General features: G+C 41.3%; 1 protein-coding gene across 2 annotated transcripts in view; it reads left to right on the top strand.

The window, feature by feature from the left end:
• Nucleotides 1-3,554: 3,554 nt before the first annotated feature.
• Nucleotides 3,555-24,692, top strand: part of FBXO9 (F-box protein 9) — a 34,453-nt gene continuing 13,315 nt past the window's right edge. The window contains exons 1-7 of one of the 2 annotated variants that reach the window (XM_066359191.1): nt 3,555-3,798; nt 7,356-7,439; nt 12,270-12,425; nt 15,357-15,414; nt 16,796-16,895; nt 19,289-19,419; nt 20,194-20,308. In XM_066359191.1, coding sequence (XP_066215288.1) covers nt 3,796-3,798; nt 7,356-7,439; nt 12,270-12,425; nt 15,357-15,414; nt 16,796-16,895; nt 19,289-19,419; nt 20,194-20,308 — 647 coding nt within the window. In that variant the 5' untranslated portion in view covers nt 3,555-3,795. The remainder of the gene's footprint in view (nt 3,799-7,355; nt 7,440-12,269; nt 12,426-15,356; nt 15,415-16,795; nt 16,896-19,288; nt 19,420-20,193; nt 20,309-24,692) is intronic. The other variant, XM_066359192.1, reaches the window with a different exon arrangement.

The following is a 24,692-nucleotide window of genomic DNA, read 5'->3' as shown; positions in this document are numbered from 1 at the left end:
GCCAGGTGACCACCAGGGCGACCTCAGCTCTCCACGCACACGCCTGATTGCCGCTCGACGGCGCCAGGTGTGGAGATGTAGAAATGGTGGTCGTGGATGCACGTTCTGAGATCATTTCATTACAGGTTATCAGGGAAAACATTTTACCTGATTTTTAAAAAAAAAGAAGAAAACATAACTGACGTTACCAGACATTGTGAAGGAAATCAACGCCACTGAATTGTACTCTCAAAATGGTTAAGATGGCCAATTGTAGTATATGTATTTAACACCATACAAAATGTTTAAAATAAAGACGCAACGGATTGCCTGTTAGCATGTATTGGAACTTGAAGAGTTTTTGTATCAGCAACTTCAGTTTGAAAGGCTCGACTGCCACCCAGGTGGGAAGCAGCCTAGGTATGCAACAGTTGTCCTCTGTGCCTAGGTATATGAAATCTAACTCAACCCTTAGAACACATTCACCGACTCTGAAGGCCTTTGAAAAAAGAAATTGCTTCAAAGTCCTCAACTGAAATTTACATAATTGCCCCAAGCTAGTGGTTCTCACACTTAGAGGGAAGACATCAGAATCACTTGGAGGGCTTGTTAAAGTAGATTACTGGGCCCAATCCCCAGAAATCTGGTGCTGGTCCGGGGAACCGCATTGCCCTAAGCAACACAATTGTAATTTGTAAAGTAGTAACCCTTTTATACATTGTGGATCTCTTTCAGTTTAAATTCCCCAGCTCATCACCTTATCAGTTTTCTCTCACCATTTTTATTTCTGAATTCTAAGAACTGAAGACAGATTGTTTTTTTCCTCAAGAATCTGTACAAGAGGCCTGAACCCCTCTCTCCTCTCCTCTTGCTCCTGTTCAAGAACCCTACAAGCTTTCTTAGACTTCCTGTCCTAAACGACAAAGGGTCATTGGGCCACTTGGCAAATGTATAACTTTTATCTACCTTTGTGTTTACCTATACAACCCATAAACCATATGGCAGATAAAAATTGAAAATCATTATCAATGAAATGAAAGGAAAATTAGAGGCAGCTGAACAAATTTTATGGTACTCCCATGAAAAAATTATTTTTAATGTATCTGAAATTATTGGTTTTAGTGAAATTCAGTTGTCCAAGCAAGTCTAGTTATCAAATAGAGGGACTGTCTTGGTCTACCTTAACAAGGGTCCACTAGGCTAGCAAGTGGATTAGTCAGTAGCTCTATCTAGCCTTGGGGAAAATTACAACCCTATAACTATAACATGAGCTAATACAGGTCTAGTGGAGACTGACCTTATATAGAAAATTAGTACCTATGAAACCTAACAACATTTTAATAAAATATGTTATGCTCAATTCATCATTACAAGTACTATTACTTTATTCAACTTTATTGTTTATCTGCTAGAAAAATAGAAATCATCTGTACTAATTGACCAACATATCTCAAATCAGCCTTCAACATATGTATTTAATGAACTATAGTTCTGAAAATAGTTCAATACCTCATTCTTCATTTGCAAAACTGATCTTTTATATTCATGAGTCACATACATGATTTTCTGCTATTCTAAATTCTTACATCTAATCTTTCCTCAGATTTTCATTTCAAAATACTTTTATTTTAGATTTTCATTTTACATTTATGTATTCCTTCTTTGATGATCTTTTTTTGTTTGTTTGTTTGTTTTTTTCTGATTTACTTAGTTCACTTTGTATAATGTTATCAAGATCCCACCATTTTGTTGTAAATGATCTGATGTCATCATTTCTTATGGCTGAGTAGTACACCCTAGTGCAGGGGTCTCAAACTCAACTCAGCATGTGGGCCGCAGAGCAAGATCACAGCCTTTCGGCGGGCCGCACTAGGTCTACAAAAGGCAACTGTTACGCAACACTTTTCTCACTGCAGTTGAAAACAAAAAAAAAATCAGTACAACAAGCACAATCGTACATGCAGTTTACTCAGTGTCACAAAATGACCAGAAACTGTAGTTCACATCACAACTGCTGTTAACTAAGCTAATATCTAGCTAGGATGCTAGAGAAATGAAAAATAGAAGTAGGCCCCTAGGCTTACTTAATTTTATCCAAAATATTTTGAACTTCGTAGATTAGTCTGCGGGCCGCACAAAATTGTTCGGCGGGCTGCGAGTTTGAGACCCCTGCCCTAGTGTATATGTGCCACATCTTCTTTATCTAGTCTTCTATTTTTTTTATTTTTTTTTACAGTGATTAAAGCCTTTAAGCAAACTCTTGGCCAATACAACAACAATCCATAAAAGAGTAGTCCTTAACATGTTAATACCTTTAAAGAGATAATTGGAATAAAAATCTTACGTAAAACCCTAAGCCCTAGAGTCTCTTTTGAAAACTAAAAACTATTGAATTTTTGGCTTCCATTAAACATGAAGGTACTTTTTGTAGGTAGCTGATTTAGGGTGCAAGTAAAAAGACCCGTCCGAAGGGAGGGTTCCTATACCAAGACAGCAGTTGGGCTTCCATGTTGTAGCTTACCATTCTACGGCAGCCCCCCTCTTTTGCCTTGATTTCTTTGCCCAAGATTGTAAGGTCTCCAAAGTAAAATAATGGATAAGATACTTAAACTCTGTGAACTCGTTGAAAGTAGGGTCTTGGAATCCTGATGGCTATTAGTACCTGGTATCTAACAGAAACTAGAAATTCCTTAAATGTTTGCTGAATGAAGAAGAGGCTATAAGGCTGTAGGTTTCCACAGTGCATGCAAAATTCCGTATTTAAAGCAATGTAACGTGTGTGAAAATAATGTATCGCCGGATAGATTGCCTGTGGAAGTGAAAAAGGGTGTTGGGTCTTTAAGAGGCGGGGCGAGTGCGGTGTGTAAGTGCCACGCTATGCGCTGAACAACGGACTACAGATCCCAGAGCGTCTCTGGGCAGGGCTTGGGTTTTGAGGCATCGGAGTGTGCGCGTCCTTCCTCCGTTGCACGATGGGATCTGTAGTGAGAACTTTCTTGCGGAGGCCGAGTTAACATGCCTCCGCCGCTCTCCTAAACGCATGTTTTCCTCAACCTCCAGACCCGTGCTTCAAAAAAGTTTAGTGGTTACAACAGCCTATGCTGTCGTGGAGAGCCACCGTTTCCCTACATCCCTGGCGTGAGCCTCCAACCAGAGCGGCCGTGTAGTGACGGCCCCCAGCGCCCGGTTCGAGGCTCATTAGGGTTACTCGCTCATAGGTTACTTCTCAAGCCTTTCATTTGAGTTACGTTTTTGAGATCATGGCTTTTCAGGTTGGCAGAAGTGTTCACAGAAGCGAATTAGTGGGCTATGTTGGGGCTGGGGCACATCGGCGACCTCGCGCACACGGGCGGCCCACGCCCCCTCGTCTTCCACTAGGTGGCACGCGCCGGACCCTCAGCCGAGCCGCACACGCAGCGGCGGCGGCGGGGTACTGCGCAGGCTCGGTGCGCCAGCGCAGGTTTCCGCGGCAGCGGGGAGAGCTCGGCGGCGTGTGGGGTCTTCAGCAGGGCCGGCGCTCCGCTTCGCGCACGGTTCTCGGCCTCCGCTGCGAACGGCTGTCGCTCCGCTCCCCGTGTCCTCGGCCGCCGCTCCAGCGCGCCCCGATCTGGCCCCCTGTCCCGCGAAGATGGCTGCCGTACGCCGGGCCCGCAGTTACTGCCGCTGCCTGGTGCGCTTCTCCGACCGAGAACTCTGCTAAGCCCTGCTGCAGCGGACAGGCAGAAGTAGACACCCGGACACCCCGCACACCTCCTCGGGGGACGGTGCAGAGGGGGCGCGGAGAGCTCCTCGACCGCGGCCGGCCGGCCCGCCAGCATGGTAACCTGCGGGCGCAGGGGGGTTCCGCGAGGCGGGGTGCGGGGTGCGGGGTGCGGGAGGGGCCGGGCCTGGGGGGAGCCCCGAGGGCGCGAGAAGGTCTGGGAGGAGTGGGGTCTGCTCGGCCGCTGCCCGCTAGGGAACCTCTGGCCCGAGAGGGAGTGGAGGGGGTGCCAGCCCTGGCCGCTCCCGAGCCTTCTTCTTGCTGAACCCTCAGCCGGGAGTCGAGGCGGAGAGAGTGGGTTTGCAGGACGACCGAGGGGAAATAAAATGCCTCTTCTCGGCTCCCTGAGGACATTGAACCAGACTCCCTCCTCTCGAGGGGTTTTATCAGAAGCAGCGAGCACAGATGGAGGTGAGCCGTCGCAGCATCGGAAATTGGGAGGGAGCCCTGGCCAGCGGAGACACTTGTTGATTGCTCCCCCTCTGGAAAGCCGAGCCCACGGAGAGGGAGAGGGCGCCCCTGCCCCGTGACGCGTCAGTGCCAGGGATAGGATGTTGGCAGGAGGTCCGGGCGCCGTGGGGCCGGAAGGATCTCGCCTCACCTCACAGCAGTGAGGGCCTGACAAACGTCAGTGCGGTCCAAATGGATAGACTGAGCTGAGCTCCTGAAACTGACAATGCAAATTCCACAGGACTGTTGATTGCCTGCTGGAATGCGGAGTCCCTGACCTGGGCTGCCTTTCCTCGGCTTCCAATAAAGCGTCCCTCCCAGAAACTGATCTCTAGCGTGCTTTGAATCAAGGGTGGAATGACACCAAACTAATTAGCTTACAGTAGACACTAAAATATCTATTGGATAAGTGAATGGCTGAATGAATTTATTTTATTAATCTGGAAGATAGGAAGAGATTATGCCTCTAAACTTGCAGAACTGGTTCTTTGACCAGGATTTAGCACTTAACTAATTATATTTTACCACCAGTAAAATGATGAAGACCAGCTACTCCAGTGAAAGGTGAGGCTTGGGTCAAATTCAATTAGAAAAAATAAGGTGAAAATCTCTGGCTGGCAGCTGAGGACCTGCTTATTTCAAGTGGTATTTGATTTGAAAAGTAGCGAAACCCCAATTTTGATAGTTTTCTGTTTTTGTCATAATATCAAAAAGTAATAATGGATTAGAACTCTATTATAACAGAGGAGCTGTGAAGAAGAAAGATACTGTTTGATTACAGATTTCCAGTTTCTTTTTGTCATTCTTGAGATAGACATTTTTTTTATCCACAGGGCATTTTATTTGTTAATTCAACCAATTTTTTGAGCACCTATTAGCCTGGCATAGTGCTTAGAACCTGGTACAACACAAAATCTTCAATATAAGCAAACCTGTAAGGTGATTTATGGTAAACTTTTAATTATAGAATGTCACATATGAAAAGGGACCTTCAAGGTCACCACATCCAACACTGTCTTTTTAGAGGTGTGACAGTTGAGGTTTGCATACACCTTCACGACCAATCAAGCAGTGTGTTTGGCCTCAGGTTACCAAGATGAATGAGATGTGATCTTTGATCCCAGAGTAGTAGCTCCAGCAAAGAGAACAAAATTAATCTCAAGACAAGTGTTAAGTGCCCAGTGTAATGGAAAAACAAAAGAGGCAATTAAAAGGATCAGAAAATGCTTCCTACTGGGATGAGTCCTGAGCTGAATCTTGAAGGATCAGTAAGCCAAGTGAGGAAGGAAAAGTCATTCAAGCAGCACACGCAAGAGCTTGGAACTGAAATGAGCAGGGGAAACTCGGGAAGTCCATTTAGTATGACGACCAGGCAAGAGGTAGAGAAGGCTGTTACTAACAGATTAGTTCCCTAGGGAACTCAGATTTCATTTAATTAACTGTACTTAGAGTTTACAAGAATAATAACTCAGACTGTTTTTTGAGAAGGGAAAGAAATACGTTTCTCAAAGGGATCTATAAATTTGAAGTCCTCTATTGTATATTTTATTAGCGATGTTCTTAGTATGGGAAGCTCCCAGAGAAAAGACTAAAAAAAAAAGTATTTGACAATACATCAATGCTTAAAATTTACAGTTTTCTGGAAATTTATCTGAGTTTTGGCCTCATTTATTTCTTCACTGGTTTAGGTTTTACAGTGTGCCGAGCACTTTACCATATACTAACTGGTTCAAGTCTTAAAGGCACCTTTGCTTGAAGTCTGGTTGCCAGAGATAAGATAGGAAGCAGGGCTTATTTATGTTGCACTAGAAAGTAGCGCAGTATATATCTTGTTGCTATATTCAAAAATATGTGTTAATGCAAACATCTTTTTCTGGAAATGTTACAATTAAAATTGGCAACTGTGAAACTTTACGTTTCTGGACAGAGTAAATTAAATAGGTTTTATTATTTTTATTTCTAACTGGCCTTCAGGGTCATTTTTTTGATTGCCATTTCCCTGATTCTTTATAGGACTGAACACATTATTGAGCAAGCCCCATTTGCTACTAAGTCTATTACCCAACAGACTGAACCAAGACAACATTTCATCTTCGGTGGAAGGTTGGGTTCAGTTTAATTTAGCAAACATTTACTGAGAACAAAAGGTTAAAATGAAAGGAAACTGATCTGAGACCTCTGTTAAGCTCCACGCCTGTTCACAATAATTCCAGTCCTGCTTTACTCCATTTTAAATTAATCCAAAATATAAAATAAACTAGATTTAGAAAACAAAGTAGAAAGGGCTTTCTTACAAAAAAACAAAACATTCACTATTATATGTCCTTGATTTCTGAGCTTTCCTAGTACGTTTAAAATACTAATAAACAGACAAGTCATATTCATGTATTAAATAATATGGCAGTATGTCAAAAGAAGGGACATCATGTATGGATTATACATGGTTGGTCTTAAGTGATCTGTGAAACAAAAACTATTTGTTGGACTCTATACCACAATTAAATGTTATTTTCTGAAGTAAAGTTCTTTTTAACCACCTACTAGAACATTTTTTTGTTTGTTTTTTTTTTGTATTTTTCTGAAGTTGGAAACGGGGAGGCAGTCAGACTGACTCCCGCATGTGCCCGACCGGGATCCACCCGGCATGCTCACCAGGGGGCAATGCTCTGCCCATCTGGGGCATCGCTCTGTTGCAGCCAGAGCCATTCTAGCGCCTGAGGCAGAGGCCATGGAGCCATCCTCAGCGCCCGGGCCATCTTTGCTCCAGTGGAGCCTTGGCTGCAGGAGGGGAAGAGAGAGATAGAGAGGAAGGAGAGGGGGAGGGGTGGAGAAGCAGATAGGCACTTCTCCTGTGTGCCCTGGCCGGGGATCGACCCCGGGACTCCCACATGCCAGGACGATGCTCTACCACTGAGCCAACCGGCCAGAGCCCCTACTAAAACATTTTGAACTAGAGCTCAGTGAAGTTGTTTGTTCTACAGTAATAAAAGAGTTAAAATATCAGGTTCTTCTGATTGGAATCATTAAACTTACCACGGAATGGCATATCTAGAGAAAAGCAACTGTATATTATTTCATTGAGCAAGTAGCTACATGGGAGATGTAGATTTCAAAGAAAAACTGATGTTTGTATATTCCTGATCTTTGGTTCTTTTTCTCCCCTCAGGCAGAAGGTGAGGAAGATTGTCATTCTGATGCTATCAGAGCAGATGATGACGGAAATGAAAGCCCTGCGGAAACAGAGCTGCAGGCATGCTTCTTCATTGTACACTTAATTCTCATTCCGCTGCTTTCCGTACATTCGTAGAAATCGGTCATGAGCATTGAATTTAACTATATTTTCATGCCAGTTTATAGAATACTTAAATTCCAACTATGCTATGGATTTTCTTTCTGTAAAAAGATATATCATTAATTGGGGCTGAGTCGTTTAGTATATGGGTTTAAAATGTTCAAACTAGGCTTAAGCATGACTTACAACCCATCACCTCAAAGAAGAAGATGGGACAGATTCGACCACCTAAAATTTTAAAACCTCTATATAGCAAAAGACATCACAGATCTGTCAAGAGAAGTGATCGGCTATAAAAACTGCTACTTACGAGCAGAGGATTGATAGTCTCAGTATGTAGGATATTGTTATAAATTAGCAAGAGGAATGCAAGATCGATAGGAATGGACCACTAATGGAAAAGTAATATAAATGGCTATTAAACATTTGAAAAGATAATTAGCCTCATTAATAATTTTAAAAATACGAATTAAATCTATAGTCAGTTGTTTTTTTAAAATGATCAGATTGCTGAATAATGCCCATTGCCTCCAGGCTGGGAGAAAACCTGTGCATTATACAGGAAAGTGTAAATTGCTACAGCTGTTTTGTAGCGCAGAGTAGCAGTGTGGTTCAAAATGAGAAACAAACATTTGATTTGAAGTAGCAGTTCTACTTCCAGGAAATTAATCCTAAAGAAATAATGGGGAAAGTGAGTACATCTACATGTACAAAAATGTTTAGGTGGCTCGTCACATGGAAAAATGGAGTACAACCGAAATATCCATCATTTGTTAAGTAAGGATGCCCCCAGGCAGTGGGATACACTGCAGCCATTTAAAAGGATGGGATAGCCTGACCAGGTGGTGGCGCAGTGGATAGAGCATCAGACTGGGATGCGGAGGACCCAGGTTCAAGACCCAGAGGTCACCAGCTTAAGCGCGGGCTCATCTGGTTTGAGCAAAGCTCACCAGCTTGAACCCAAGGTCGCTGGCTTGAGCAAGGGGTTACTCAAGTCTGCTGTAGCCCCACAGTCAAGGCACATATGAGAAAGCAATCAATGAACTACTAAGGTGTCGCACAAAAAAACTAATGATTGATGCTTCTCATCTCTCTCCATTCTTGTCTGTCTGTCCCTATCTATCCCTCTCTCTGACTCTTTCACTGTCTCTATAAAAATAAATAAATAAATAAATAAAATATTAAAAGGATGGGATAAAAATGTGTGCATTGAAATAGAAGAATATTCGTGTAATTGGTTTAAGTGCATCTTACTGAATTTATAAGCTTTATGGCAGGGGTCGGGAACCTATGGCTCGCGAGCTAGATGTGGCTCTTTTGATGGCTGCATCTGGCTCGCAGACAAATCTTCAATAAAAAATAATGTTAAAAATATAAAACATTCTCATGTATTACGATTCATTCATTTCCTACCGCTCATGTTCATGGTTGCGGGTGGCTGGAGCCAATCACAGCTGTCCTCTGGGACAACACCAAATTTTTATTGGATAATGCGTAACATACCCGGGTCATTGTGTGGCTCTCACGGAATTACGTTTTAAAATATGTGGCGTTCATGGCCTTCTCAGCCAAAAAGGTTCCCGACCCCTGCTTTATGGTGTTTATTTGGAATATGTTATCTAGTAGCCATTAAGAGTGCTGCGAAAGATTTTTTTAGGTCAGAGTTATATGTGTGAGATGTAGGAAGGAGGTGGGAATCAAAACCAAAGTACAGCAAAATGTAGAGAAAAAAATATTCTTGAAACTTTATTTTATATATAGCCATGAGTGATCCACGCAATCCCATTGGCAATGGTCACCTTTTAGAAGAGGGGCGCCTTGGTTTGGGTTCCCTGGAAAGCAGACCTGGAGGGAGGTGGAGGGTGCCGTGTAGGAGGGTTTTCACACAGTGCTCCTGGGATCAACACCACTGTCAAGGGATAGACTTGTTCTGTCAACTCCAAGTACAGGGAGGGAGGGCGGGAAGCCAGGCCTGGGGAAGTTGAGCTGCGGGGCGGCCTTAATGGGCCACCTTATTCCTGCCGAAGGGCTGAGACTGGACCGCTGAGAGCCTGACTTCTCAGTCACTGGTTACTTTCCACGCTGTACCCTGGGAAGGAGTCACTGGGAAGGGAGTATGGTCTTGCTGAGGTGGTACCCCAGACGGCTGAGTCACTGGTTACTTTCCACGATGTACCCTTGGGCAGGAGTCACTGGGAAGGGAGGATGGTCTTGCTGAGGCAGTACCCCAGACGGCTGAGTCACTGGTTACTTTCCACGCTGTACCCTCGGGCAGGAGTCACTGGGAAGGGAGTATGGTCTTGCTGAGGCAGTACCCCAAACGGCTGAGTCACAGATTACTTTCCACGATGTACCCTCGGGCAGGAGTCACTGGGAAGGGAGGATGGTCTTGCTGAGGCAGTACCCCAGACGGCTGAGTCACTGGTTACTTTCCACGCTGTACCCTCGGGCAGGAGTCACTGGGAAGGGAGGATGGTCTTGCTGAGGCAGTACCCCAGACGGCTGAGTCACTGGTTACTTTCCACGCTGTACCCTCAGGCAGGAGTCACTGGGAAGGGAGTATGGTCTTGCTGAGGCAGTACCCCAAACGGCTGAGTCACAGATTACTTTCCACGATGTACCCTCGGGCAGGAGTCACTGGGAAGGGAGGATGGTCTTGCTGAGGCAGTACCCCAGACGGCTGAGTCACTGGTTACTTTCCACGCTGTACCCTCGGGCAGGAGTCACTGGGAAGGGAGGATGGTCTTGCTGAGGCGGTACCCCAAACGGCTGAGTCACAGATTACTTTCCACGATGTACCCTCGGGCAGGAGTCACTGGGAAGGGAGGATGGTCTTGCTGAGGCGGTACCCCAGACGGCTGAGTCACTGGTTACTTTCCACGATGTACCCTCGGGCAGGAGTCACTGGGAAGGGAGTATGGTCTTGCTGAGGCAGTACCCCAAACGGCTGAGTCACAGATTACTTTCCACGATGTACCCTCGGGCAGGAGTCACTGGGAAGGGAGTATGGTCTTGCTGAGGCAGTACCCCAAACGGCTGAGTCACTGGTTACTTTCCACGCTGTACCCTCGGGCAGGAGTCACTGGGAAGGGAGTATGGTCTTGCTGAGGCGGTACCCCAGATGGCTGCTGGCTGAGGCCTGTTTTGCAGCTGCTTTCCCAGCAGTGGGGTGATCGGGGCTTTATTACTAAGGGGGTCTGGGCAGCACGGTCCACCGCATAGGGACTTCACTTTTCCTATGTTTTAAAAAAGATTTATGGTACGTACTAGAGAACAATTTCTTATTAAAAAAGAAGGGTTGTGGCTCTGAACAATTGGCTCAGCAGTAGAGTGCCGACCTGGCATGTGGATGTCCCAGGTTCAATTCCCAGTCAGAGCACACAGGAGAAGCAACAATCTGCTTCTCCAACCCTCCCCTTCTCCCTTCTCTCTCTCTCTCTGTCATCCCCTCCCACAGCCATGGCTCAGTTAGTTTCAGCACATCAGCCCTGGGCACTGAGGATGGCTCCATGGCCTCCTCCTCAGGTGCTAAGAAGAGCTCAGTTGCTGAACAATGGAGCAATGACCCCAGATGGGCAGAAGCCCTGTAGGGGGCTTGCCGGGTGGATCCTGGTCAGGATGCATGCAGGAGGAGTCTGTCTTTCTGCCTCCCTGCTTCTAACTTAAGAAGAAATAATAAATAAATAAATAAATAAATAAATAAATAAGAAAGGTTGTTAAAAGTTTGGTCTTGCCTACAGAATTTTTAGCAGCACTCTTAACATCTACTAGATGGTATATTCCAAGTAAGCAAATGTTTGAAAACATCTAAGTTCATACCGCTAGATTTTCCTGCACAATCTTACTATAAGAAATTTTGATGATTTCTTTAAAGACTTAAGCAGAAAATTATTTTAGAATAGGTGGTTAATGGTATTAACTTAGTAATTTAAAAGACAGTGTTTCCTGGTTTTAGAATAAATATATGTACAGGTAGTCCCTGGGTTACGAACAAGATAGGTTCTGTAGGTTTGTTCTTAAGTTGCAGTTGTATGTAAGTTGGAACAGGTATGTTTATGTACTAAATGCAACTTAAACAGATGTTTATCTTAGCATAGTACTTATTTTTACCTTTCTGTGCATATAAATACTTAAACATTTTCAAATACAACCTTAAACAATCTTGAAGGATGCAGAAGATGATGGACTTGTTGGAGGGGATTGGACTGGTGTTAGAGAGTCAGGGTTTGATTCTGTGGCTGGAGCCAGTTTTCTGAAGTAGCATCAGGGGAGTTTGCACAGAGCTTTTCTTTTCCTCATAAATGGGCCTGTAGCATCTCGGGCCTTTGGTAATTGTCTGGTACACTGGTGAACCTTTGTGATCAGGATCTTGCTCCTCTAACTTTGCCATTCCTGCTTCAATGAGGCAAAAAGCATCAGCTTTTTGTAGAAAACTTGTTTGGTTCTGGAGTTTCTAGGTCCCTGTTTTCTTCCCTAAATGCTATCGTGTGCTGCTCTAGTTCCATAAGGTCTTCATTGGTTAGTTCTTTGCTATGGGAGTCAGGTAACTCTGTGATACCATTTTCACTGATGTCCAGCTGCAGTTGATTACTATTAACCCTTATGGTGTTCTGTTCATAAGTACAAGTTGTACGTAAGTCGGATGTTTTTAACTCGGGGACTTACTGTATGTAATTACATATATGTTATATGTATATATATTTGGAAATTAATGTTGGACCTATTGACAAATTATTCCCGAGTTGAACTACTCTTTCTTGATGCGTCCTAAAATCCTTGTCTCCCCAGGCACAACTCCAGATGTTCCGAGCTCAGTGGATGTTTGAGCTTGCCCCAGGTGCAGGCTCTGGCAATGTAGAAACTCGATCTTGCAGAGCAGCGAGAGCCTCTTTTCTGAAAGCAGTGGATACCAAAGGAAAGCAAGAACTAGCAAAAGAAGAAAAGGTAAGTGATACGGACATTCTACTTAAAGACTCTTTGACATCTCTGTGTACCAGTTGACCCATCCCTCACTGCTTCTCCGAGCTACTTTGGATGGTATCACCCCTCCTATAGGCATCTTCCTACACGTGCACTATCTTCAGGGCACTTGGTAATTTATAGACTCCTGAGGTTCACTTAGTCTCTACAAGATTGACACCTCTGAATTTATTACAGAAGGAAAAACATTATTCAGATAAAAACTTTTTGAAGGTCTTAATGCAGTATTTTGTTATATTTCGAATTGAATAAATTTATAATGATGCATTCATTACTTTCTTATTCTGGAAAATTTTCAAAGTACTCCCACTGAAAAAATTTTGATTGCTGTGTAATTGTTTATCTCTTTCCTATTATTCACATGAAGTGGGCACCGCACATCGACTTCTCACTATTCTCCTACGAGTGGTCGGCAAACTCATTAGTCAGCAGAGCCAAATATCAACCGTACAACGACTGAAAGTTCTTTTGAGAGCCAAATTTTTTAAACTTAAACTATATAGGTAGGTACATTGTTATTAACTTAATTAGAGTGAAGTGCCCTTTGTGGAAGAGCCACACTCAAGGAGCCAGAAAGCCGCATGTGGCTCGCAAGCCGCAGTTTGCTGACCAAGGTCTCCTAGTCTATAGAGGCTGTCATCTCTGCATCCATCGGACCCAAGTTCTTGTTTACGGGCAACTTGCCGCTAAATAATCGACATTACCGCGGTAGCTAAAAAACTCCGTGTTCATCTTATTTTAATTTTTAAATAATCACAGACTCCCAGGGACAGGGAAGCTTCCTGCACCCTGCGCCGTTCTCCCTGGGTGGTGGCGTCTCACAGAGCGCAGTACTAGGGAACAGGCATTGGCACAGGCCACAAGGCTCATTCAGGTTCCCGGATTTCTAAGCACTTTTTGTGTGCATGTATATAAGTAGTTCTGTGCAGTTCTATGAGCGTGGAGCCTCATGTAAACACCACTGCAGTCAAGAGACAGAACTGTGTGTTCACCACAAGGCTCCCTCCTGCGATACCTTTCCCTGCCTCCGCCCTGGCCATCCTAGCTACTGAAAACCACTGTCTGTTCTCCGTTTCTATCATTTTAATATGAAAAAGTATTATATAAATAGCTTCATACACTTTTTTTAATTTTTTTTTTTTTTTTTCATTTTTCTGAAGCTGGAAACAGGGAGAGACAGTTAGACTCCCGCATGCGCCCGACCGGGATCCACCCGGCACGCCCACCAGGGGCGACGCTCTGCCCACCAGGGGGCGATGCTCTGCCCATCCTGGGCATCACCATGTTGCGACCAGAGCCACTCTAGCACCTGGGGCAGAGGCCACAGAGCCATCCCCAGCGCCCGGGCCATCTTTGCTCCAATGGAGCCTCGGCTGCGGGAGGGGAAGAGAGAGACAGAGAGGGAAAGCACGGCGGAGGGGTGGAGAAGCAAATGGGCGCTTCTCCTGTGTGCCCTGGCCGGGAATCGAACCCGGGTCCTCCGCATGCTAGGCCGACGCTTCATACACTTTTGAGATCCTTTCAGGTTGCATGTATCAGTAGTTTGTTCCTTTTTTTTTTTCTTTCATTTTTCTGAAGCTGGAAACAGGGAGAGACAGTCAGACAGACTCCCGCATGCGCCCGACCGGGATCCACCCGGCACGCCCACCAGGGGCGACGCTCTGCCCACCAGGGGGCGATGCTCTGCCCATCCTGGGCGTCGCCATGTTGCGACCAGAGCCACTCTAGCGCCTGGGGCAGATGCCAAGGAGCCATCCCCAGCGCCCGGGCCATCTTTGCTCCAATGGAGCCTTGGCTGCGGGAGGGGAAGAGAGAGACAGAGAGGAAAGCACGGCGGAGGGGTGGAGAAGCAAATGGGCGCTTCTCCTGTGTGCCCTGGCCGGGAATCAAACCCGGGTCCTCCGCACGCTAGGCCGACGCTCTACCGCTGAGCCTAGTTTGTTCCTTTTTAATGCTCAATAGTCTTGTGTATTATGGACGTACCCCAGTTTATTGAACTGTTCACCAGTTGAGGGACATTTGGGTTGTTTCCAGTTTGGGCTGTTCTGTACAGAGCTGCTGTGACTACTCATGTGCAGGTTTTTGCACGAACATAAGAGTTCATTTCTCTAGCGGCTAGCCTACAGGTGTAATTGCTAGGGAAGGACATCTTTAATGGAAAGAAGCGGCCAAGCTGTGGTGCAGAGTGTTTGTACCATTTTATGCTCCCTCAGCTGTGTGAGTGCTCCAGTGGCTCTGCGTCCTTGTCAGCATTTGGTGTCACTACTTGTTAATTGTAGCCATTCTGATGGGGGGTAGTAATACCGCATTGTAATTTTAATTTGTATTTCTCTAATGTCGAATGATGCTGAATATCCTTTTCATGTGCCGTTTCTATCTCTTTATGTCCTCTCTGTGAAACTCTGGTTTGTCTTTTCTAATTAGATCGCTTATGGTTTCACTGTTGAGTTTTGAGAGTTCTTTTTGTATTCTAAATACAAGTCCTTTGTTGAACAGGTAGCTTATAAATACTTTCTCTCAGTTTATCATTTGTCTTTGCATCTTCTTTACAGGGTGTCTTGCAGAACAAGTTTTCAATTTTGATGAGGTCCAGTTTATCCGCTTTTATGGATTGTGCTTTTGGTGTCAAGTATAAGAATTTTGCTTACTGCTAGGTCTCCAAGATTTTTTTTTTTTATCATTTTTTCCTGAAAGTTTAAAAGTTTTACATTTAAGTCCATGATCCATGTTCATGTTAATTTTTATGTAAGCTATAAGGTTTAGGTCAAGATTTGTTATTTTGCTTGTGGATGTCCAGTTGTTCTAGCTGTTTGTTGAAAAGGCTATCTTTCTCCCATTCATACTCATTTTTAATACTGGTTTTCAAAAATATTCTTTCACTCTCCATCTTTCTAGGCTCGAGAACTCTTCCTGAAAGCCGTAGAAGAAGAACAGAATGGGGCTCTCTATGAAGGTAGAGACTCAGGGCCCTGGGTAGTGTTATCATGACGTCTCTCAGTAACAACTCTTTGTTACTGAGGAATTCTTTTTTACTAGAATGTATTTGGTATAGAACATCAGTCTCCCTATATTTGAAATTGGTTTTTAAAATACCAGCAATAAAAATTATATTTCTATATAACCTGTTTCTTTGCAAAATAATCTTGCTGAGAAACAGCATATTGATAGGATGAGTAAAATGACTGTCTTGTTACTTTTAGGTTTTAGTATTGATTAATTCTTTATTATTAAAGTCTTATGAATATTGTCATTTAAGAATTGGATATGCTCCATGTATAGGTGAAATTACTTTGGGCAAGGGAATATTAAGGATACATTGAGGAGCATAGGTTTTTTAAGTTCTAATTTATGTTATCTGTAAAGGATTACCCTTTGACTTTGTTTTTTTTAGTAAGCTAATAGAAATGCATCAGTAAACAGTGATTGAGCTGTTTATCATAGTTGGTTTGTAACTGGGCTTTTATTTTGTGATAGTAAAGCTAATAATTGTGGCATAGGAAAGATTCTTGTGCTTGGATCATTTGAATATGCCCCCAGAATTACATTTTCAGAATTATTGCATTATTTGCAAATTTCTTCTAGTGATATTTCTACTTTGAGATATTAAAGCGTCCAGTTGCTCTCTCTCCGTGGTCTTCATTAGTTTGTAAGATCCCCACCTCCACTTAGTGCGCAGTGACTCACCCAGAGTAAAGCCACGGTGGAGTGTGTTGAACTGAATAGACTTCATCTAGTTGGCCTCTGCAGCCCCACATTCTATTAATATCTCCATGGAAGACATTGTTAAATATGACAGCTATAAACCCCCTAGCCAGGAGATTTATTTAAAAACAAACAGGTTTTAAAGGTTATTTAGCTAAATAAGAGGCAGCTGTATTGCAGTTGGATTTGAAGAATAAATTCCAAAAAACTCTTCTCTTGATTCCAACAAGTAGGAAGCATTTGATTTTCCTTAACTCTTGAGTTTTAGAAAGAAACATTTGTTTAAAAGTGTTTTTGTTGGGGCTATAGTGTTGCATTTTCAGAGTCCTAAGAAAGACGTCCACATCCGATCACTTCTGACAATACATAAGAGGCCGAGGAAGAAGATGGAAAAGACAAGAGTAAAATGTAGCATCTTACATTTCTGCAACATGTTAGCTTTAGGAAAGAGAAAGATCACTTCTGAGTAGTAAGGTTTGGAAATAAGTTTGTTCACTGAACTGTTGCATGTAGAAAAAGGGAATTTGGCTCTTTGTAAAGAAAGTTACCAAATTAAGCCACAGTTAAGCATAACAAAGGGAAATGACAAAAATGTGTGGTCATAGCTAATTTAGCTTTATTTCTTCTTTTAGCCATCAAGTTTTATCGTAGGGCTATGCAACTTGTACCTGATATAGAGTTCAAGATTACTTATACCCGGTCTCCAGATGGTGATGGCGTTGGAAACAGCTAGTGCGTATATAATTTGATAGACAGTAATACATAGAGTTTGTTAAAATTAAGCTTCTTTGCCCTGTTGACTCTTAACATGATAAAAAAGATGGTGCTTTTCTGCTAACTCATATAGTCTTTAGTATAAATACTTGTTTATAAAGTTATAGAAATTTTTTAATTAGGGAAATTTTAAGATTAAAATATAGAAATGCACATTTTAAACAGACATAACAGACACAAGGTGATGAGAGAATTTTTTTTTTATATAAAAGCAGCGATTATTGCCTTGGTTGGGTAGTTCAGTTGGTTAGATTTCCCAAATCACCAGGGTTGTGGGTTCAATCCCTGGTCGGGTACATCCAAGAATCAACCAATGAATGTATAAATAAGTGGAACAACAAATCGATGTTTCTCTTGTTCTTCCTCTCTCTCTCTCTAAAAATAATCAGTTAATAAAAAATAAACAAAAATAAAAGCAGTGGCTATTGAAAGGAGTAAATTTAATGGCATATTTTAACTTCTGAAACCTACTTCAGGTCACAACTCTTAATAAGTAATGAGGCCCAAACTGAAGAGTGCTAATGGCTGAAATTGAGTAATGGGCACATAGGATATCATTGCACTAGTCTTTTTTCCTTTGGTATATATTTGAAACTGTATGTTTTTACTTAAAAATGGACTTTTCATTTTGTTAGGAAAGTGCTGAATTATAACAAGATTTTATTATTCTCTTAAGGAAGGTATGTAGGTGGAATATCATTGAGACTATAATGTTGGCTTAAAAGCCCAGGTGCTGAATATTAGCACTCCGAAAAGAAACCACATTTCATTGTGTAGACCCAGCTCCTGAGTCAGTCATGAAGCAGCCTTGATGGTTTTATATGACAGTGATCAAAGGAGCATATTTTTAAGTCAGTACTTTTGAAGATATTTGTAAAACAATTATAAAGTTGTTTTGCTTTATCCCTTTGTCCCCAGAAGCCCAATTAGCCGATAATAGAAGGGGACTCTGCAGTCTCTCCATGAGAGAATGAATGTCAGGTTTAAAACGCACAATACTTAGAGTGGGCAGAGTGTCGCCCCCTAGTGGGCATGCTGGGTGGATCCTCGTCGGGCACATGAGGGAGTCTGTCTCTCTGCCTCCCTGCTTCTCACTTCAGAAAAATACAAAAATAATAATAAAATAAAATAGACAACACCTAGAAAAATAGAATTCTGCTGATGAGATATATTATCTACTATCATCTCAGTCATGAAATAATTAAGAAGTTATCTTTATCGATAACTTAATGCTTATTGCCAGTGTTTGTTAACTGCTTATAGTATGAAGCCTTAAGCTTTGGATAAGCCATATTAACATTCCAATGAAATCATTATTAATTGCCTGTTTGAGCTTTGGACTAATGATAGTGTCACCAAATTAGAGGTAACAGTGTGTGGTAGTTAATACTCAAAAAGAATCATTTGGGCTTTTTCTAAGCCTTTTTAAATTTCGAGTAGTCATTTGGACTCAGTTCTTAGCCAGTTTTATAAAAAGACTCCAAGTACTGTTAAGGAAGTTTGTATTAAAACATTAGAGAAGCATTTCTATACAGTCCCTTTATACAGACCTAGATGCTATGAAAAGTTCTTTAAAGAAGATTCATTTAGTCAGATCTTATAAGCCCTAGAAGTCTCATGTTTGTTTGTTTGTTTGTTTTTGGCCTTTTGTATAAAATGTTGGTAAAGTAGCCTCGAATCCATCTGGACTCCACCACACTCGCCCTTTGTTGTGTTATAATGAACTCTGGTTTTGTAACTTCATTCTCATCTAAACCTTTTTGTACATCTGATAATTTTTAAGGTTATTTCAGCAAAAAATGGAAAACTAGATATTTTTTAGAACTCTTAAATACACACATTTGTCTATATTGGTAGATAATTTGTATACCATTTTAAAATTACACATTTTCCTCTCTAAATGTAGGGTGATAAGGCACATCTGTTAGAAACCCCTTGGTAAGTAAGTACTTCAGATGACATCTGTATATTTGATTTTTTATCCAATTACATGAATTACAGTCACTTAGAAAATGTATACAGAAGATTTTAAAAATCATTGTAAATTATCTTTTTCATTAATACATGAAATCTCTACAATAATGCTGATTAAATCTCACTACCTGTATCCCAAAATTCTAATTCTTTCTGGGTGAGAATTAAAATCGCTGGAGCTTTTTCCTTCAGAAGCCTTGTTATGGTACTCCTCTGCAAGGCAGGATAAACTTTTATCACATCAAAGAAAAAAATAGTAAGCAGTTTGCTTTTAGCTAACTTTTTCTAAAGATTTGAAAATACGGTGACAAATCATTTTGAAGCTTGATGCTTGTAGACTGAGGCTCTGAGTGTATTCACCTCCCTTCTTCATGCAGCATTGAAGACAGTGATGATGACAGCAAGATGGCAGACCTGCTGTCCTACTTCCAGCAGCAGCTCACGTTTCAGGAGTCTGTGCTCAAACTGTGTCAGCCTGAGCTCGAGAGCAGTCAGACTCACATATCAGGTGAGAAGTGACGCTGGTCATAACAGAAGTCCGTGAGAAATACTCGAACCTTAGATTTTAGTTTTCCAAACTTAACAGGTCAGATAATTGCTCTAGTTTAAAATATGATTGGAGATCTAGTTATAATTACTGTTTGTGTATACTTATATCAGCTTCTTAAAGTCTGAAGTCGAGTGGAGATTGTAGTACGGTTGTTAAAGAATGCCATACTTTTTCCACTGATGAGATGAATGTCTGAGTTTGTTGGGGGCGGTCCTAAGAAAATGGGAGGAATGCTAGTATTCCTCAGATGGTTCAGCCAAATTGGACAGTAGTCCCGAGATAAGCTGAATGCTTAAAAATAAGTGTTTTTTGTTTTCATAAGTTAAGTGTTTAATTAGTTATGGAACTTTTCAGAGAAGAACAATTGGAAATTTTCAAGAAGATGGAAATAACTTTTTGCTGTTAAATGCAGTATGGATCACAGACCATCTATAGTAGACTGTTGCTCTAACACACTTATATTACTATATCTTGGTGGTAAAGTGATCTTCTGAGGAACAGGGCTGCTTTATAAAAGTAGCTTCAGGTCTGTTCTATAATGAAAAAGCAAAGATATCTGTGTCTTGATGTTAAGAACCATTATTCCTTTAGGGTAGTTAAACATACGCTGTCCATCTAAGCAGTACTGAAGGCGTGACTTACAAATCTGTAGGAATACATAAGGGCGTCTGCACTGAGACTGTGACAGTGGAATGACACAGGAGAGTCATTGAAAGTGATTTTCTTTTGCAGCGCTGCCAATGGAGGTCCTGATGTATATTTTCCGATGGGTGGTGTCTAGTGATTTGGACCTCAGATCATTAGAGCAGTTGTCGCAGGTGTGCAGAGGATTCTATATCTGTGCCAGGTACTTACCTTTTTTTTAAACAACTCAAGAAGTAGTGAAAAAAAGGATTATGGTCTTTTGCCAGTTTTGATAAAAGAACCTGACTGGTGTTGTGAGTAAAAGCTATTCAAGAACAGTTTCGCTAAGCTGTACGTATGTGGTTTTCTCAAACTTCTAAGCATTTCAAGTCTGGGATGCACTAGGTCCACAGTATAGGCCAATATGCGGAACGGACGCAGTCACACAGTCTACTTTTGTAGAGGAGTTTGCATGCTAACAGCTGATTTGGAAAAGAAATTACGCTAAAATAAAATACTCGAGCCATTTTCACAGTAACTCTAAACCCACTAAGTGGTAATGATTTAAATGTCGATTGCGCTAGGATTTTCTTTTAGCCCAGTAAAAGTTATCCTGTACTTTTAAAGACATGCTGCGTGAAGAATAACCCTAATTTAGTATAAAACATCATTTGCGTCTGGTAGTCTTTCATGAGCACCTTATGTAAAAATATATATATACTTGGTCCTCAGCATCCAAAACTTCTCTGTAACTTCAGTTCTTAAAATTTAGATGCATTATTTTTAAATAATCTAATTGCCTCTGAAGTCTTATGTTTTGGGCAAAACATTTGAATTGCTGGAAGCCTTTGGTTTTTGCTGATTCTGTGTATGATTCTATTTAACAAGCACCTATTAAACATCAAGTGGGTTGCCGCCAACCTTTTGAAATTTGCGTCTCTCATACTGGAACTACATTAGCTTTCTTTTAATTATACATGAGAAAACATAAAGAGGGAATTGAACAAGAAAATATTTTCAGGGATAACACTTCATATGTTCTAAAATAAAAATAATAGAATAAAAAAATAAAAATTAAAGAAATTTTAAAATACGCATTGTAACATAAATACGAAAGGATCTCTTTTAGTAGTATGGCTCCAATATAAGTAGTTTTTACATCTTTAAAACTGAATATTTTAGGTTATAGATGAAGTTAAAAATATGTTGAGTTGTATAGGAGTCATGTGGATATTCAGTACATCTTTTAACGTTGCTTTTTTGTATTGATCCCATAACAAAGTCATGTTGGTGAACCTCTAAAATCTATCCCTAGGCTGTATATTGTACTGCTTCTCCTGGGTCAGCCATTACCATGTCTCGTCTGAGTTATAGCAGCAGCATCCTACGTAGTCTTTCTGCTTCCAGTCTTACACTCCGAAGCATCTTCTCCGTAAACCACCGGGGTGATCTTTCGTTCTTCTTTTCTCCCTATCCTGCCACCCCCCTCCTCCTCGGCAACTCTCAGCTTGCTTTCTGTTATCTATGGCTGTTTTTCTGCTTTGTTATTTGAGATCCACACATACATGCTATCATACAATCTATTCCCCTTAGCATAATAACTCTCTAAGTCCATCCATATTGTCACAAATGGCAACGTTTCATTCTTCTTTATTGCTGAATAATATTCCATGGCATATACATTTTTTAATTGGAGTTTTTTTGGGTGTTTCATGAATTCCTTATGTATTTTGGATATTAACCCCTTACTGGATGTTTCATTGGCAAATACCTTCTTTCATTGAATAGGTTAACTTTTTGTTTTGTTGATTGTTGATGGTTTCCTTTGCTGTGCAAAACCTTTTTAGTTTGATGTAGTCCCATTTGTTTAGTTTTTACTTTTGTTGCCCTTGCCTGAGGAGACAAATCCAAAAAAATTTTGCTAAGAGTGGTGTGTTAAGAGTTTACTCCCTATGTTTTCTAGGAGTAGTAATGGCTTCAGATCTTACATTTAAGTCTAATCCATTTTGAGGTCATTTTTGTATTTAGTGTTAGAGAGTGGGCCCATTTTCCCAGCACCACTTCTTGAAGAGACCGTCTTTTCTTCATTGTATATTCTTGCCTCCATTATCAATGAACTGAACATATAAGCAAGATTTTTTTTGTTGTGTTTTGTTTTTAAAGAGAGAAAGAGGGAGAAGCATCCCTTTACTTGTGTATTGATTGCTTCTTGTATGTGTTCTGATGCAGGGGAGATGCAGGGGGGAGGAGTGTGGAGTTGCTAAAACTGAGCCAGCAATCTTGGGCATCAAGCCAGCAACCTTGGGATCATGTTGATGATTGGGCATTCAAGCCAGCAACTCTGCTCTCAAGCTAGCAACCTTAGAGTTGAGCTGGGGACCTCAGTGTCCTGCGTTGATGCTCTATCTACTGTGCCACCACCAGTCAGGCTAAGCAAGGTTTTTATTCTGGGATTTCTATTTTGTTCCATTGATCTATGCATGTATTTTTGTGCAGTACCATACTTTTATGATTATTATAGCTTTGTAGTATAGTTTGAAATCAAGGCACATGATACCTCCCACCTTGTTCTTTCTCAAGATTGCTTTGGCTATTCACATCATTATTTTGATTCCATACAAATTTAAGGATTATTTGTTCTAGTTCTAAGAAGAATGTCATTGATATTTTGTTAGGGATTGCCTTCAATCTGTAGATTGTTTTAAGTAGCATGATTATTTTAACGATGTTAAGTTTTCCAATCCATGAACACAGTTTATCTTTCCGTTTATTTGTGTCCTCTTCAATTTCTGTCTTGTTTATAGTTTTCAGAGTATAGGTCTTTTACGTTGGTTAAATGTATTCTTACATGTGCTACGCCTTTTGATGCAATTGTAAATGATGTTGTTTTCTTAACTTCTCCTCCTGATAATTCATTATTGGTGTATAGAAATCCAACATATTTCTGTATATTGATTCTGTATCCTGCAACTTCACTGAATTCTTTATTCTAATAACTTTTTTTGGTAACGTCTTTAGGGGTTTTTGGGGGGAGGGGTGGAGAGAGAGAGAAACCTTAACTCATTGTCCCACTTAGTTGTGCAGCCACCAATTGCCTCTCATACGTGCAGCGACTGGGACTCGGTCCCGGGGACCTCGGTGCCTTGTGAGGACGCGCCAGCCACTGTGTCACTAGCCATGACAGGGTTCTGTATGTATAGCATCATGTTTCCCGCAAATAATGAGACTTGTACTTCCTTTTATCAGTTTGGATGCCTTTTGTTTCTTTTTCTTGTTTGATTGCTGGGCTACTTTCAGTACTGTGTTGAGTAACAAGAGTTAAGTGGACCTCCCTGACTTGTTCCTGATCTTAGAGGAAAATTATTCAGATTTTCACCATTGAATATGTTATTAGTGGATTTGTCATATATGACTTTTTTACATTGATATATATGTTCCTTCTGTACCCACTTTGTTGAGTGTTTTTATCATAAAAGGATGTTGAATTTTACCAGATGTTTTTTTCTGCATCTATTGAGATGATCATATGGTTTTTATCCCTTATTTAATGTGATATATCACATTGATTTATGGATGTTAAATCATCTTGTAACCTGGGATGAATCTCACTTGGTCATGTGTATTTTAATGTATTGTTGAATCAGGTTTGCTAATATTTTGTTGAGAGTTTTTGCATCTGTGTTCATCAAAGATATTGACCTGTACTTTTGTAATTTTCTTCTCCTCCTCCCCCTCCTCCCTCCTCCCTCCCCCTCCCCCCTCCTCCTCCCCCCTCCTCCCTCCTCCCTCCCCCTCCCCCCTCTTCCTCCTCCCCCCCTCCTCCTCCTCCCTCCTCCCCCTCCTCCTCCCCCTCCTCCCCCTCCCTCCCCCCTTTGTCTGATCTTGGTATCAGCATAATGCTGGCTTTTCGAAATGAATTTGGAAGCAGTCCTTCCTCTTCAGTTTTTTGAAGTAGTTTAAGAAGGATAGGTATTAATTCTTTTTTGACTTGGTAGAATTCACCTGTGAAGCCATCTGGCCTTGGGCTTTATTTGTTGGGAATTTTTTGATCACTGCTTCAATTTCATAGCTAGTAATCAGTCTGCTTAGATTTTGTATTTCTTCTTGGTTCAATCTTGGAAGATTACATACTTGCAGAAATATATTCATTTCTTCCAGATTGTCCAGTTTGTTGGCATATAATTATTCATAGTATTCTTTAACAATTCTTTGTATTTCAGTGATATTGGTTGTATCATCTCTTTTGTTTCTAATTTTATGGGCTCTCTCTTTTTTCTTCATGAGTTTGGCTAAAGGTTTAGCAACCTTGTTTATCTTTTGGGGACAAAAAAAACAGCTCTTAGTTTCATTGACCTTTCCTCTTGGTTTTTAAATTTCTATTTTGTTTATATCTGCTTTGATTTTAACTATTTTCTTCCTCTGTTTCCTTTGGGTTCTGTGTGTGGTTCTTTTACTGGTTCACTTTGGAGTAGAGTTAGATTATTTGGGTTTTTTCTTACTTCTTGAAGTAAGCCTGTATAGCTATGAACTTCCCTTTTTATTGTAGAACTACCTTTGCTGCATCTCATAAATTCGGAAAAATTGTATTTTCATTTGAGTCAAGATAG

This window comes from Saccopteryx leptura, chromosome 1 (assembly GCF_036850995.1).
Source record: "Saccopteryx leptura isolate mSacLep1 chromosome 1, mSacLep1_pri_phased_curated, whole genome shotgun sequence".
Lineage (NCBI taxonomy): Eukaryota > Metazoa > Chordata > Mammalia > Chiroptera > Emballonuridae > Saccopteryx > Saccopteryx leptura.
This window is presented reverse-complemented; position numbering and strand designations above follow the sequence as displayed.